Here is a 15,964-nt window from a genome sequence, read left to right as displayed (position 1 = left end):
ATGCATCTGATTCGGTTATACATAAAGGTTTTGCATGATTTCTGCCAGCACCCAAGGAATTCAAAGCCAATATTTGTTTTTGCTTTGACTAAGTTTTTAAGTTGCTAAATAATTTTTGTGTCTTTTCTGCTGCCATTTGGTGGCTTTGTTGCCATGATGCAGTGACCTCTTGTTAAGGGTTGTGGTCTTGGAGGTCATGACCTGTGACTCAACAGTCAGCGCAATGCACTTTCTGGCCATCTGAGATTTCAAATCAAATCTGAAAGATAGTGAGGACATTCCTTTTTATTCACTTTTAGTGTACTGATCTTGTTCTTTGACTGTTGACAAGGGATTCTGTATCAGTTTTGGTTTAGGTGAAAGATAGGACTGATCTCTATTTTTGAATTTTTGCTTGGTTTTTTAAATTTGTTTCATCTTCTGGTCTCATACATTCCCTTCCTGCCTCCTGGTGCTTTCTAAGCAGGACATTGCCCATTACCATGTTTGCTGTCCTAATTTTACAGAAGTATCCTGCTTTTCCTAATAACAATCTCATGGTGTGTCTCCCTTACAGGACAGCAGAAGTCTCTGGATCAGCAGATCAGAACTCTTACACTTGGAGATGAACCGGAGCCCATTTGTTCTTTACCTTTTTTCGGTCAACAGCTGGAAAATCCCAAGAAAACTGGACTCATTGAGGTGATTTCTAGCACAAATTTCGACATGGAGCTACCACAGACTCCCAAATATCATCTGTCTACAGTTAAAAATAAAAATAATGTAGAAGAGAAAATTGTACTGAGCGTGGAACTTCCGGGGGTACATTCAGTCTCAGAATGTGACCTCAGCATTTCACAGGTAGGCTTAATATGAAACTTAATATGAAAACAAGGGCCCTTGGTTTGGAGTGTGCAGTCTCAGATCAGCTTGTACCCTCACTTAATCAGTCAGGCTTTTTACTGTATAGTGCCTTTCAGAGTAAGCACCATTTTCAGACAACAAATGAGAATACAATATAAAGCAATAAGCACACCCGTGATAGAACATAAATCTTCTTCTTTCGGCTGCTCCCATTAGGGGTTGCCACAGTGGATCACCTTCTTCCATATCTTTATGTCCTCTGCATCTTGCTCTGTTACACCCATCACCTGCATGTCCTCTCTCACCACATCCATAAACCTTCTCTTAGGCCTTCCTCTTTTTTTCTTCCCTGGCAGCTCTATCCTTAGCATCCTTTTCCCAATATACCCAGCATCTCTCCTCTGCACATGTCCAAACCAATGCAATCTCACCACTCTGACTTTGTCTCCCAACCTTGCAACCTGAGTCAACCCTCTAATGTACTCAGATTGACTGAGGAAGGATGTGCACCGAGCAGATGCCACAAGTGTGAATGAGAATTTATAGAGGGTTTAGTGCATAGTCTTAGACCGGTAGACAATGCTGAAAGATTTGAAAATGTAAATAGGATTGTGAGAAGTAGGTTGGTTGAAGGAATAAAATATAAATTGTATAGGGCCTGTAGAAAGTATTCACACTCTTGAATGTTTGCACATTTTAGTTTTATACAACTCTGAATAACAGTGGATTTAATTCGCTTATCATTGGAGTCTTTAATGTCAAAGTGAAAACAGATCTCTGCAAAGTGGTCTAAATTAATTACAAATAGAAAACACAAAATAATTGAATACATAAGTATTCACCTTTAAGTCTGTAATCAGTGGGTGCGCCTTTGACGGCCATGTCAGCCTGGAGAGTGGGTGTGCACAGATCTGTAATAAGCTTAGCATATCTTCACACTGCAATATTTAACCATTCTTCTTTGCAAAACTGCTCAGATGCATAGACAGAAAGAAACTTTATTAATCCTGAAGGAAATCACAAAATTACAGCAGCAGACAAAAATCCACAAATATACATAGAGCAAGAGTTATAATAGTCTTAGGTATGTTAACAAGGTAAAAATAAACATTTAACATCAGTTAATCTGTAAATGAATTAACAAAATGTAGGTATTTACTAATTGCAAAGTGACTAGTATTAAACATACTTGTAAGTTTCAATTTCACAGTCCAGGATTTCAATCACTGGCACAGTATATCACACATAGCGCCATTGTCTGTTAATATGTCTGTTAGACTTGCTCAGTACAATTCAGCACACAAGGAGCAATGCCACCATGACCGAGGGGTGACTCATTATAGAGACTGTTGGGTTGTGTGGAGATTGTGAGTGAACAGCCTTTTTCAAGTACATCAGTTGGATTGAGATGTGGACTCGGTTACACAACTTGTGTTGTTTTTAAGTCATTCCTGTGTAACTTTGGCTATATGTTTGGGCTCATTTCTTTGCTGTGAAACAAGTCTTCACTTAAGGTGCAGGTTTCTTGCAGACTGCGTCAGGTTTTTCTCCAGAATTTCCCTGTACAGTATTTTGCTGCTTTCATTTTAGGCTATACCCACAAAAACCTTCCAGGGCATGCTGCAGAGAAGCATGACTCTGCCACAACTATGCTTCAGAGTGAGCATGGTGGGTTACTGATAATGTGCAGTAACATACGGCAACATGACATTTAGTCTAATGACCAAAAGGCTCACTGTTGGTCTCATTAGACCACAGAACCTAATTCTAATTGACTTAAGCTTCATCCAAGTATTTTTTAAATGCTTATTTAACTGAACTCCAAGAAATATTGAGAGATTGGTTATTTTCTTGTCTCCATCATCTGACTTCTGCTTTTCAGTTACCTTTTCACCAAATTGCTTAGAGACTGAGGGATGGATGGGTGTCACAATCTGGATAGGTGCTGCTCCCTGCCTCAGTTGGGGGATAGGAACAGTGGATGGACATGGTGAGCCTGCCTCCCAAAGACAACTGTCTCCTCCACCCGATGTACTCCATGGCAGTGTTGCTCTGGTGTGATGCCACTTTGGATACTTGCAGAGCTGCATAGGGCCTGTAATCCCAGAAGATACTGTAGGCCTGTTGGGTTCCCTTGGGTGCTGCCAGTGGTCTCTGCCAGAAGAGGACTCCCTTGCTTTGTGGCAGTTCCACCTGACCCGGAAGTGCTTCCTGGGTGCAATATTCTTCCGCCAGAAGTAATACAGAGTGCAAAATAAATGTAGTTGCCCTGGCTTACGCAGTGGAGTAAGATGTGTAAGAATACAAAAGAAAGAAAAGACAATTAAGCATTGTCTTGTTATTTAAAAAAAGAAGTCTGTTCGAGGTATTTAATCGAAATAAAGCAAGATGGTTTGAACCCGGGACTGGTGTCTTTGGCATTGTTTCAAGGGCTTGAGGCTCTGATACGCCCTCTAGTGTCCATAATATTTGTAATTAATTTGCAGAGATCTGTTTTCACTTTAACATTAACGTCTTTTTATGCGGACCAGTGTCAAGAAAGCCAAATTATACCTGCTTTGATTCAACATTGTATAAAAAATAAATAAATAGGGGTGCATACTATAGGCCCTGCATACAATGGCATTATTCATCATCGCAATATCAATACAGTGAGGAAAAACATCAGCTTTTGTAAGCAATTCATTTTGCTGGCAATTACATAACAAAATGCATTGTTTATTAAACTGCTGTAGCTGACATCCTACTAACTTTTGCACAGCTGCACAGATTTCCATACAAAGTGCTTTGTTCACATCTAAGTTCAGACTTTGGGCTCATTTTAGCTTTCTGTATGTCACATTAAGAAATGCCATGATTTGAAACATGCAGTTTGTGTGGATGGTCTTATAAATATCAAGCCCACCGATAGCATGGCAAACAAGGACTGTCTCTCCATCTCAAAAGTTTGTCTCTATGTAAGATATAAATCTGGCCTGGGTTGTAACGAAGCTTTGGAAGGAGGGATGTGAATGAAAGTTTGCATTTACATTTGTATAACACCGATCGGCCACAATGTTAAAACCACTGACAGGTGAAGTGAATGTTTAATCATATTGTTACAATGGTACCTGAGAGCAGTGGGATATATGACACAGCAAGTGAACAGTCAGTTCTTGAAGGTGATGGGTGAAGCCGTAAAAATGGGCAAGCATAAGGATCTGAGTGACCTTGACAAGGACCACGTGTGATGGCTAGACAACTGAGCATCAGAGCATCTCCAAAATGGCAGGTCTTGTGTGATGTTCCCAATATGCAGTGGTTTGTGGGCCAGGGAAGGACAATCAGTGAGCATTGATGTGCTTGGGAATCGAAGGCTAGCCCGTCTACTCTGATCCCACAGAAGAGCTACTGCAGAACAAATTTCTGGAAAACTTATTGCTGGTCATGAGAGAAAGGGGTCAGAACACACTGTACATTGCAGCTTGCTGCATATGGGGCTGTGTAGCCACTGACTGGTCAGTGTGCCAATGCGGACCCCTGTCTACCACTAAAAGTACCTACAGTGGGCATGTGAACATCGGAACTGGACTATGGAGCAATGGAATAAGGTGGTCTGGTCTGATGAATTACTTGTTTTTTGTTTAGATCATATGTATGGCTGGGTTTGTGTGTGTCTCTGAGGAAGAGATGGCAGCAGGACGTACTTAGGAGGAAGGCAAGCTGGCAGAGGTAGTGTGATGCTCTGGGCAATGTTCTGCTGGAAAACTTTAGGTCCTGTCATTAATATGGATGTTACTCTGACATGTACCACCTACCTAAAGATTGTTTTACATCATGTACACCCTTTCATGGCAACATTATTCCCTGATGGCAGTGGTCTCTTTCAGCAGGATAATATGCCCTGCTATGCTACAAAAATAGTCAGGAATAATTTGAGTAATATAACAAAGAGGCCATGGTGTTGTCTTGGCCTCCAAATTCCCCAGATCTTAATCCGATCAAGCATCAGTGTTTGGATTGTGCTGGAAAATCAAGTCAATCCATGGAGACCTCACCTTGCAACTTACAAGATTTAAAGGATCTTCTGCCAACGTCTTTGTGCCAGATACCACAGGGACACCTTCAGTGGTCTTGTGCAGTCCATGCTGATTTGACGGCTCAAAGTGGACCTACACAATATTAGGCAGGTGGTTTTAAAGTTGCGGCTGATTGGTGTAAGTAAGGAAGGAAGGAAGGAAGGAAGGAAGGAAGGAAGGAAGGAAGGTTAAATAATGTGTACCTCTCCTGATTAGTTTTCTATTCTTACTGAGGAGACCACTGAGATTTAGTTGGTTGAATGGAATCGAGGTTTTTTCATATCAGGCGTAATAGAAATTTTCAAATAATCTAATTTAACTTTAGTCAAATACAATGAAATAATAAACTGGAATATGTTGCAGAGTTGAATCGTGTTACTTCAGATACTACAATAATGCAACAAAATGTCAAACTATCTTATTGTGAGTCAAACAGCACAATATCAGATGGGGCTGTCCCCACTAATTCCCATCCCAAATAAGCAGTAACAACCAGCACTCTGAGGTGTTGAAGATGATAGCATAGAAAATTGGTAATGAGGTTGTGATGATGACTTGATACAACACCTGTGTAAAGAAGCCATTTAAAGGGTAACTGAAAAGGAAGGGCTGCAGGCTGGCAAGGTTCCTACAGTTGCACTCAAAATTTTTCAACCCTCTTTGCAAAATAGGTTTATTGACAAAATTTGCAAACTTTCAGGTGTTTGCCATAAACAAATCAAACAAGAACAATTTAAATAACTCAACACAACTAATAGTACAAGTGGTTTCTCAACATTCAACACAAAATGCCACTTTTAATGACTACTTTTAGTGACTATTCAAAGGGGGTTGAATAATTCTGAGTGCAACTGTAGGTGACAGAATGTGGTGTTGACAATATCCATCCATCCATCCATTTTCCAACTCGCTGAATCCGAACACAGGGTCACGGGGTTCTGCTGGAGCCAATCCCAGCCAACACAGGGCACAAGGCAGGAACCAGCCCACCACAGGACGGACACACACGCACCCACACACCAAGCACACACTAGGGACAATTTAGAATCGCCAATCCACCTAACGTGCATAACTTTGGACTGTGGGAGGAAACCCTCGCAGACACGGGGAGAACATGCAAACTCCACGCAGGGAGGACCCGGGAAGCAAACCCGGGTCTCCTAACTGCGAGGCAGCAGCGCTACCACTGCACCACCGTGCCGCCCTGTTGACAATATTGTATATATAATAATTATATTAATAATATATAATGGTTGACATTCAGTGGTAGATTAAAGTGGGACTCCCAAATTAGTGATAAATGTGATGGAAGTAATTGCTTGGATCAGTGGTTTGTTGAGCATGGGCCAGGTTGACTGCAGGTATCTCAAGAAGTTAAGGAGGTGCCGGTGAGCAGCTCAGGTTGCATTATTCCAACTCAAGAAGAGGACGCCACTTCTCAAACCAGCATGATTTAATTAAACGAGTATGATTTACAGGCTTAATTAAATCACTTGGTAATTCATAAAACATGCTCTCGAAACACTAAGTGATGGAAGCCACAAAATATGAATATCCTCAATTTTGCTACCTTAATGGTGTAATGTATTGTATATAGAAGATACCAAACATGGTGAAATGAAACAGTAACGTGAATAATAGTTTTTTGTCTCAACTTTTTTCCAGGATGATGTATTGATTGAAGTGCAAGACAAATATTTCCTTCATCTGGACCTTAGTAGGAAAATCAATGATGAGTCCGCATCAGCAAAATTCAACAAGCGGACTCAAGTGCTGTTGGTGACTCTGTCCATACAAGAATAATGAAAGATACGTTATGGCTGTGCACAGCACAAAATAAAGATTTGAGATATTTGGAAGACTGTCATTTCAACCTTGACATAATAAATTGATCAGAGTCACTGATAAAGACATCAGGTCTGGACATAAAGAGTTGTATTGCACGTCCTGCTGCTTACTGGATGTTACTACATTACGTTGGTTGGATCCAGCAGAGCATAACATTAAAAGAAAGTAAAAATTAATTAGTCTTAACTTGCTAAGGTAAACAATGGTATATCTCAAGTCTTACATCTCCATTAAGAAGACCGTATTTATTAAGGAGCATTTCTGATTGCATTAAGCATACGATTATTAAAGAAAATCATGGATTTTGTACTTGTATTTATAAATATGGGATTTTTTGATAAAACATGTTACTAAATATTTTGTGTTGGTTGCATATGTCATTGACACAAAATTAGAAGCATAGACAGTTGAGACCACACATTTCCATATACTGTGGCTAAAGGCTTTGTGTTAAATTAATTAGAGGGTCTACTTTATTTCTATAAGTGGTGATATCAGATAAATTGCTTAGTGACTGACGTATTTCAGCCTTTATTGACTATATTGGATTTTCAGTTTCTGTACACTTTATTAGTAGTTTAGGGCATTGCCTTTTAATTGGTTAACTTGAACTAAATGCTTAAGGTTTCCTTCCACAAGATTCTCACAATAAACTGGCAGGCATTTTTTCCCAGTCCATCTGATAGAACCGGTGTGGGTCAGTTAGGTTTGTGGGCTTCCTTACTTGAACACACCATTTTTTGAAGGCATTCAGGTCAGAACTTTGTGATGGTCACTCCATTTTCTAGCACCTTTGAAGCATTGTCCTGTTGAGTGACAACTCTGCAACCAAAGGCATTTGGTTTTGCTTCAGCATTTCTAGATAATCCTCCTTCCTCATGCCATTTATTTTCTGAAGTGCCCCCAGTCCCTTTACCTCCATGTTGTAATGCTGCCACCCCCATGCTTCACAGCTGAGATAATGCTCTTTAGGGTTAAAAGCCTCGTCCTTCTTCCTAGATAGATAGCAGTGATCATTATAGCCAAACAGTTACATTTTACTCTCATCTGACTACAGAACACTCCTCTAAATCATCAGGGGCCATATTTAGAAAACTTGCATGGATTTACGTGTTAAAATATACACGTGCTAAAAAAAGCAGAAAAACATACTGCAAAAAAAAATCAGATTTATAAAACCTGGCATATGCAAATTTCTATGTAATTTACTGTTTATAAATCACAACTGCCTTGTAAATGTACATAAATGAATGTGGCTTGAATGCCACCCTGAAACATCCATATATGGATCATGCTAATCAGCCTCATACATATGCAGTTACGATGCTTCAGCACTTCATTGGCTGGTAAAGCAGCTGCCTCCTGATGCATTGAGACCCTCCATTCGAAAGTAGCCACAACTGAAAGTGCGCTGCATTATAGCGCCTCTCCTCTGCACTCTGGGAGTCCAGGAAAGGCGTTAGGCACCAGTGTCTAAGCGGGTAGTATCTGCCAGTGTATCTGGAGTTTCTTGACAGGCAGGAAGCTGTATGTGACACTGGACCTCTGTCTGTCGATCTAATGTTATTTAGCATTGGCTCCCTACAAGGCTGCGTTTTTTCACCTTTCCTGTTTTCACTCTGTACAAATAACTAGATTCACAGACAAATCTGTAAAAATCCTAAAGTCTGCAGATGGCACAAGAGTAGTGGTTCTTATCTATATTACTAAACGAAGGTTGTATATATGCACGGATGCCAGACGCACCGAAGCACACGCGTGCGCCCCAGAGTCAACCCAGCGGCTTCCCGGAGTCAGTAGGTGGCGAAAAACAACAAAACACGACCTGTAAACTAAACTTGAGGTAAAGCGTGCACGCCAGGTTGTATATATGCACAGAGGCCACAAGCAAGCCATACACACTACCACCGCCGCCCGAACGTGACCGCATATACCACCTTCGTTTAATAATGTAGCCCTCCAAGCCAGGATCCGCCGCCATCATCACTTCAGCACGCGAATCCGCTGCCATCAGCAAACGACTTCTAGCTAACGACACAGCCGTAGAAAATCAAGAATGAGACCGCATGGATAAAAACAATAAACGAAGGCGCCTACAACGTGCTTCAGAGACACCAGAACCAGATGAGTCACTACTCCAAAAAGAAACCGCTTTAGTACAAATGTTTATTTAATTAAATGAAAACTTTCCCAGGATGCACCCACCCCTCATGATTTTTCTTCCCTCCAAATATTGGAGGGAACAGAAAGTGATTGCCATTCTTGGATTTGCGATTCTTTCGAGAATCGCGGGTTTGCTGGTTTCCAATAATGATATGTCTTCCTATCAAAGAGTGGTGGGCTGTCTTGTGGAATGGTGTTGGAGCTCAGTGCTGTTAAAACAGAGGATTGACTTCTGCTGACGAGTCGCTATCTGTTCACCTGGCCAGATGGTGTTTGTGGTTCGTTCGTTCAAATTCCTGGGGACTGCTTTCACTAATACTGTACTTTAAAATGGGACAAGCACATCACCTTCATCATCAAGAAAGCCAAGCAGAGATTGTTCTTCCTTCGCATATTGTTAAAATTTATACTCTACCATCATTGATAGTACTGCAGTGGGTGATTAGTTCAGCTGTGAAAATTATTGGCTGTCTCCCACCATTAAAAGATGTGTTTATCAGCACAGTGAAAAAGAGAGCAGGACAGATTGTAGCTGACTCTACCCACCCTAGCAGCCTTCTGTTCGTTAAATTGCCATCACAAAGGAGGTACGGGTCAATCGTGACCCATACTACATGTCATCTCTGAAGTTTCTTTCTTCAAAGCATTCAGATCGTAAACAAGCTTACATAGGGTTACTCCTAATTGTTTTTGCAAAATATAAATGGTTACAGTGTTGTCTGTGTATTCGTAAATACTTGTTCCAACTTATTTGAAGTTTGCAAATATTTTGTTCCAGAAATTGTCTTTCACATCAGCACACATTCTACAAATGGTTCAGTGATGTTATTATTTTGAACGTGAGCCATTTCTAGCTGGTTTGGCTCAATTTCCCTACTTTATGAATGGTGTTGTCATTTTCCAGCTTCTCCAAATTGTTACATATGCATGGGTCAGAGTTGCTCTAAATATACAAATGATACTGTGCCACATTTGTGTGTGAAATTGCATGCACACATTTTAAGCCTCCATTTGTACTTGCACAAGCTTCATAAATGAGGCCTCAGGTCCTGGTGATCACCTACAAACTTCAGTCTGGCCGTTATACATCGGTCTTGGAGTAGGACCTTCTTCCTTGTACGGTAGATGTTCAGGCCATGCAGATGAAGGACTCTCTTAACGGTGAATGTAGATACTTTGATACCTGATGCCTCCAGCTTCTTCGCTAGTTCCTCTGTTGTTTTCGAGTTCTTTTGAACTTTTCATAACAAAGTTTTTTCATCCCAGAGTGTTAATTTGTGCCTTCTTCCTGAATAATGCAGTGTCTGTGTGGTCCCTACATATTTATATTTTTGTATAGTTGTTTGTACAGAAGCTTGTGGTACCTTCAGTTGTTTGTAAATTGCTCCTTAGGTGGAACCAGATTTGTAGGGGCCCACATTTTTTTTTCTTAGGTTTTGGCTGATTTGCTTAGATTTCCCCAGTGGCTCAAAAGATAGATCCTTAAATCCAGCAACAGGTAAACTCCCAATGAACTCAATGAAGACAATCTGCCACTCAGAGGTTTCTAAAAGTCACATCATCAATTGTTGTGATCTCCCAGGATGTTCAAACACATGTCAGCTTGGTGTATGTTAACATCTGGCCCACTGAAAGTCTGGTTTAGCAAATAAAGGCTCAAATAAATATGTCTCTTAGCAATTACTTTGACATTACTACTTATGGAAATAAAATAGATGATACTCAGGGAATGTATGGGAACATGACATGTTGGGCCGTGAAAAACCGAGCTAGACAGTCTTTAGCCGAGTTTGGTTGAAATCTTTGATCAATGAATGAAGACTTAACAGCTCTGGTCAACATTATTGACCACCATGCATTTCCAGTGAAATATTCTGTGGAATGACAACCCCAAAACTCTGCTATTTGGCAATGTTGACCAGCAATTTGTTTAAGGGTAACAAAATGATGCTTATAAGAAAAATAGCAACCTACCTACAGTGAAAAATTCAGAAGGTTCCCTGTTGCAGGTCTGCTTTCCTGTCTCTAGAATGTGAGGCCTTGAACTTCTTAAAGAAAACATGAAATCCTAGAATTACCATGGCATGTTAGTGTGGAAAATGCTACCCAGTGTCAGAAAGGTATTGGTCAAAGATCATGGTACCTCTAATGGGATAATGAACCAAAATACACATCCAAAAGTACAAGAGAAAGGTAAGCTACAGGAAATGGGTGGAGGCTGTCATCATTGACCAGGGTTGTGCATCCATGCATCAGGGAAGGCTTATGTTAATGTTGAAGTCCTACTTTCATTTTCATTAAAAAATCTACATGCAAGTTGAACAAAGTTATTGTTGTGTAACTTTGGACATATTATTAAATATTCTGATGATCAAAAGATGGTACATTATGTGTAGCACCTGAAGACAGTACCTGTGACAGAAACTAAACTGCAAGAGGGATAATAAAATGGAGTGCAATTGTGCGCCAAGCAGAACACGCAGCTCGGCAGCAGCAGCAGATCCATCCGCATCTCCTTAGCGTGCATACACACACAGGTATATAAACATATACATACACAAATATATATGTCTAGTCCCCCAAGTCCCCAGTTTATTACATAAACATTTAGGTTAAACAACCCTACAAGGCAAAGACAGGCTTGTTTAACCCACAAGAAAAGGAAGGATCTTCAGAAGCCAAAATCTGATCCTATGTGACCTCCTTCACCAGTTTCTTTTAAAACCTCTGGGATGGTTGTGTACCATTTAAGGTTCTTTGTAAAGTCACTGAACTGTTGATACAAGAAAGATTTCTATATGTCAAATTCTGCAGATGGTTAAAATGTTGTTATCCAAACACATACACAAATGGACCACTGAAGAGAAATAACCAGGATACCCTCTAGCTCCTATGGAAAATCATATACATGTATTTCATGGTAATTTATTTCACAATTTGTGAATCAATATACCATTTTCAAAATAAAGAAGAATTTCAGTAAAGGAGCTGCCATACAAGCAACAAAAGAGAATTTTGAATCTTGTATTAGATCATCATGGAACAAGTTCAGCCAAATATAAAATACTTAATAAGATTACAAAAATATGAACAAAGGGAAACAGGCTTGACAATAAATTTGTCATTATCTACACATTCTCTGTATAACAGTAAACAATAGTAGCTTAATATAAGCTGAACTGTTAAAACTGCAATTTAGAAGGTGTACACAAACCTTCACATTTAAGGAAATCAAAGTTGTAATCTGTATTACTTTTATTTGTATGTTGTCTATCTGGGTATTTTAAGTTATTAATAATATAACAGTTGTAAACATTACCTGTTAACAAAGTTGTTTGTTGATTTAAATTTTTTTCCAATGGAATACACACAATTAAGCAGTAAATTCTCACAGTATGAAGTTTTATGGGCTATATTAAATGGACTACCTGTTGTGGGGTCATTAATTAAATATCATTCACTTATCAATTAAAGGCATATTATATTTTATTTTGGGAATATAAATAATTAATCTGAAAATATTTCATAAGAGTAGGAGACACCTGCCACTTTGCAATGAAGCAAGAGATTAATGAATGACAAAATAAAGACTATTAACCTGTTAGGAAAAAAAAACCCCTAACCAATAAACCAAGTAAAACACAACTGTTTTACTGACTCAGTGTATTGCCAGTGTGCTGAACACAAGCTATTTATTTCTCATCTCCTACTGTGTTTTACATTGTTCTTGAAGCATAGGTAATTATCTGTTCAAAGACTAGATATTAAAGGAAGCATTTTTAAATCTTTAAAGACATTCCAATTTCATTTACACTACGGAAAAACAGAGCCCTCATTTATCTGTGCTGAAAACATAAAGCCCTTTGCATACTTGAACAGTTTATAAACAAAAATCCTTGACAAGTGTGTAAATTTCCTAAAAAAAGGAACACATTGAAGAACTGATAACTGATGAACCTTCTGCACACCTATAGCTAATATTGCATACAACCATGTTTACTCTCAGTACCCGGAATTCCAAGACAATGTGGCTAAAGATGCTACAGATTCTTGCATCTTTTATCTTGTCTCTTGAACTACACAGCACTTCTATGACATCATCTTTAGATGTTTTTGGACTCACCACGCAGCACTCAAACATTCTACTGTTCAGTCACTTAAATCCTAATAACCAGAGGTACTTCTTGAGGACAATCTGATTATTATGTTTGTGAATCTCATAAATATGAACTATCTCCCTCAAAGCATTATACAAATCAAAGACTTAAACATCAGGGTCTCAATTTTCTGCTGGTTTGGCTCTTTTCATGAATTTTCAAACGCACCTATCGCAATAGCCATGTGTCTCTGTCTGCATGGAACAATGTGGCCTCCCATGGGCCAATTCAGCACAATTCTTCTTCAAGGAAATTTGTTAAGGCAGTTCAATTTTCATTAGGACACCTTGAACAGATTGCGCTGTACACAGTTTTAAATGTCAAAATGTCCCACTGAAAAAAAATGTGCAAACTCGTCTATGTTAAAATAGAAAAATGTTCAGTGAGATTTCAAGTACAAAGTACTTTATGGTTTCAATTTTACCCTGACAGCAGTTACACCAACTTGTATATTTTCTCCTTTTTCACCTCTGATAGTGGCTAATAGAATGCAAGTTAATGGAATGCCAGCAAATTGCATGTGCAGGTAGGTACTTGCTGTCACTGGGTACTTGTATGCACGTAGGACGACACTCCTCTATGGGCAATTTCAGCTGGGCGAGCAGAAACGTCTATGTGCATCTCACTCCTTCCAATGCTTTTAAGTTGTAACAAGTACATTAAATGATCTTGCTACCTACAGAACTGTAAAATACAGTTGTCCATTATTGTTGCAGTTGTCCATTATTAATGAATTCGGAAGAATTAAGGGCATAGGAGTGGCAATCTTTGTTGGGCTGAATGGGCTGTTCTTGTTTGGATTTGTACAATGTTCTAAAAAGTACCCTGCAGCGTGTAAGCAGTTGTGCACAATGCAAATAAACATTTACTCAGTATTTACCTTACACTAAACTAACGTCACAACTCCACTATTTGCAGATTAGAACGATTCACTATTTCACTTCCACTATAATTTACTAGGGTAACCAGACATCCCTGTGACAGGGGGGCAGTCCCAATTTCACACTATACATCTTGAGAAATATCTGAAAAACATGAACATTTTTAATAGGCTGCCCATCTAATAAAACACTGTCATCAAAACAAACATCCTCACATTACATTTATAACAGTATGTATGAAATTCCAAGGGGGACATTATCTGTATAATAGCATTGTCAAAACTCTGAGGGACAGTCTGATTATGAACTTGTGTAAAATTTGATCAGCTTTATGCAAATGACCAAGAAGCAGACATAAACAGACAGTACTTACATTCATTTGCTCCCTCATCAACCCTTCACTTCTCTAACATTTCTCACAACTGAATAGCTTTCTGAATCCCACTTCATGAAAATTATAATGGTCAGACATCCTCAAGTAATGAAGCATTTTTTTAATACTTTAATGTTTATATTAATATGCATGAACATATATATTATGTGAAACACATACACACATAATCAATACTGTATATACACCATATATATAGTGAAGGGCAGCAGGTAGGTGAAGTGCGCCTGGAGGAGGTCACACCCTAGACAGGACACTGATTACAGTTGGAGGATGTCATGAGGTCAGAGCTTAGTCCTTTGGGCCTGTAAAAGAAGTACAAGGCTGCCGATGTACTCTGGCCACATTAAGTGCATGGCCCATTAAGGGGACAGCTGCACGCCTATCAAGGACTTTACTTTAAACCAGAAGTAGTACTTTGCTGGCTGGCCAGTGCCAGAGAATTTTTTCTGAACTCCTCTTTAAAAGGAGCTTCAATTCCTCAGCCAGGTGAGCTTGGAGTTATATGGAAGCAATGGCTCACCTGACAAGGAGGAGGTAGGAATGATCAGAGGTCTGGAGTGAGGTAAAGAGGCAGAAACATTATTTTGCTTTTAGTTAGGCCCAACAGGTACACAGTTTTGATGTTTTTTTTTTTTTTAAAACATATCTACCTTATATTTTCCTTCTGTTATATAATTCACAGAATTGTAAAACAACAAAAAAAACAAACCACTTTATTATACAAGTTACGGCAATTCCCTTTTAGTGACCGCACTGTCAAATTACTCCACTGGAAAACAGTACATGTGCTTCTTCCATTCCTGTACTCATCTTTTGTTACTGTATATGCAGCCTCCAGCAATTTTTTTTCCTAGACTTCTAACATGGTTGCTAATTGCCTTTTCTTCAATCTCAATTGTAATTTCTGGAACAAAGAAAAAATCAGAGGGACCAAGGTCTGTGATGCAACAACCACATTGTTATTGATCAAAAATTCTTTGACTTATAATACAGTAAGTGCAAGTGTACTGTCATGGTGTGAAATGTAGTTATGTATGCCACTCTGCTCCAGACATTTTTTTCCCTGATGCTCATCCGTAGATGCCTCAGCAATTCAGTGAAATGTTGCGGGTTAACCATCTGTTCAATGGGAAACTCTACATTCACAAGTCTGTTAATGTCAAAAATAGGCAATCATCATTGTTTTGATATTCAACATGACGTGATGTGTTTTTTTGGCTTGTGGAAAAACAAAATCATCTAAGTAGCACATATAACTGTAGAATAAATGACAGAAATACGCATCTCGATCAGATTAGCACGGTGCCACTTGGTAGATTGTTCAACAAGACTGTAGACATATAATACCAAGTGGCACACTTGATAACTACAAGCTACTGACTGATTCTCTTTGAATATCTAGATTTATCTATATGCATAAATGTGTACACACACACTCAACACTGATAAATGAAGGCCCTGGCAGTAGGAAAAAAATATTATGTCCATGGCTGTCATTTAATAATACAACTTAAAACAGACCTTACTTCTCAAAATCCAGAAAATAGCAAAGATGGCACAATGCAAAGCACAAAATTATAATATATATATATATATATATATATATTTCTCTCCAAGAAG

The 15,964-nt window shown here is 39.0% G+C and overlaps 1 protein-coding gene across 2 annotated transcripts in view; it reads left to right on the top strand.

Annotated features, from left to right (window-relative positions):
- The window catches only part of pih1d2 (PIH1 domain containing 2), a 47,266-nt gene extending 40,417 nt beyond the window's left edge, over positions 1–6,849 (top strand). For both annotated transcript variants that reach the window (XM_051931826.1, XM_028810237.2), the window contains exons 5-6: positions 557–840; positions 6,567–6,849. In XM_051931826.1, the coding sequence (XP_051787786.1) occupies positions 557–840; positions 6,567–6,704 (422 nt within the window). In that variant the 3' untranslated portion in view covers positions 6,705–6,849. The remainder of the gene's footprint in view (positions 1–556; positions 841–6,566) is intronic.
- Positions 6,850–15,964: the final 9,115 nt, after the last annotated feature.

Source organism: Erpetoichthys calabaricus, chromosome 9 (genome assembly GCF_900747795.2).
Source record: "Erpetoichthys calabaricus chromosome 9, fErpCal1.3, whole genome shotgun sequence".
Classification (NCBI taxonomy): Eukaryota; Metazoa; Chordata; class Cladistia; order Polypteriformes; family Polypteridae; genus Erpetoichthys; species Erpetoichthys calabaricus.
Note: the sequence above shows the minus strand (reverse complement) of the source record. Positions and strands in the feature narration are given on the sequence as shown.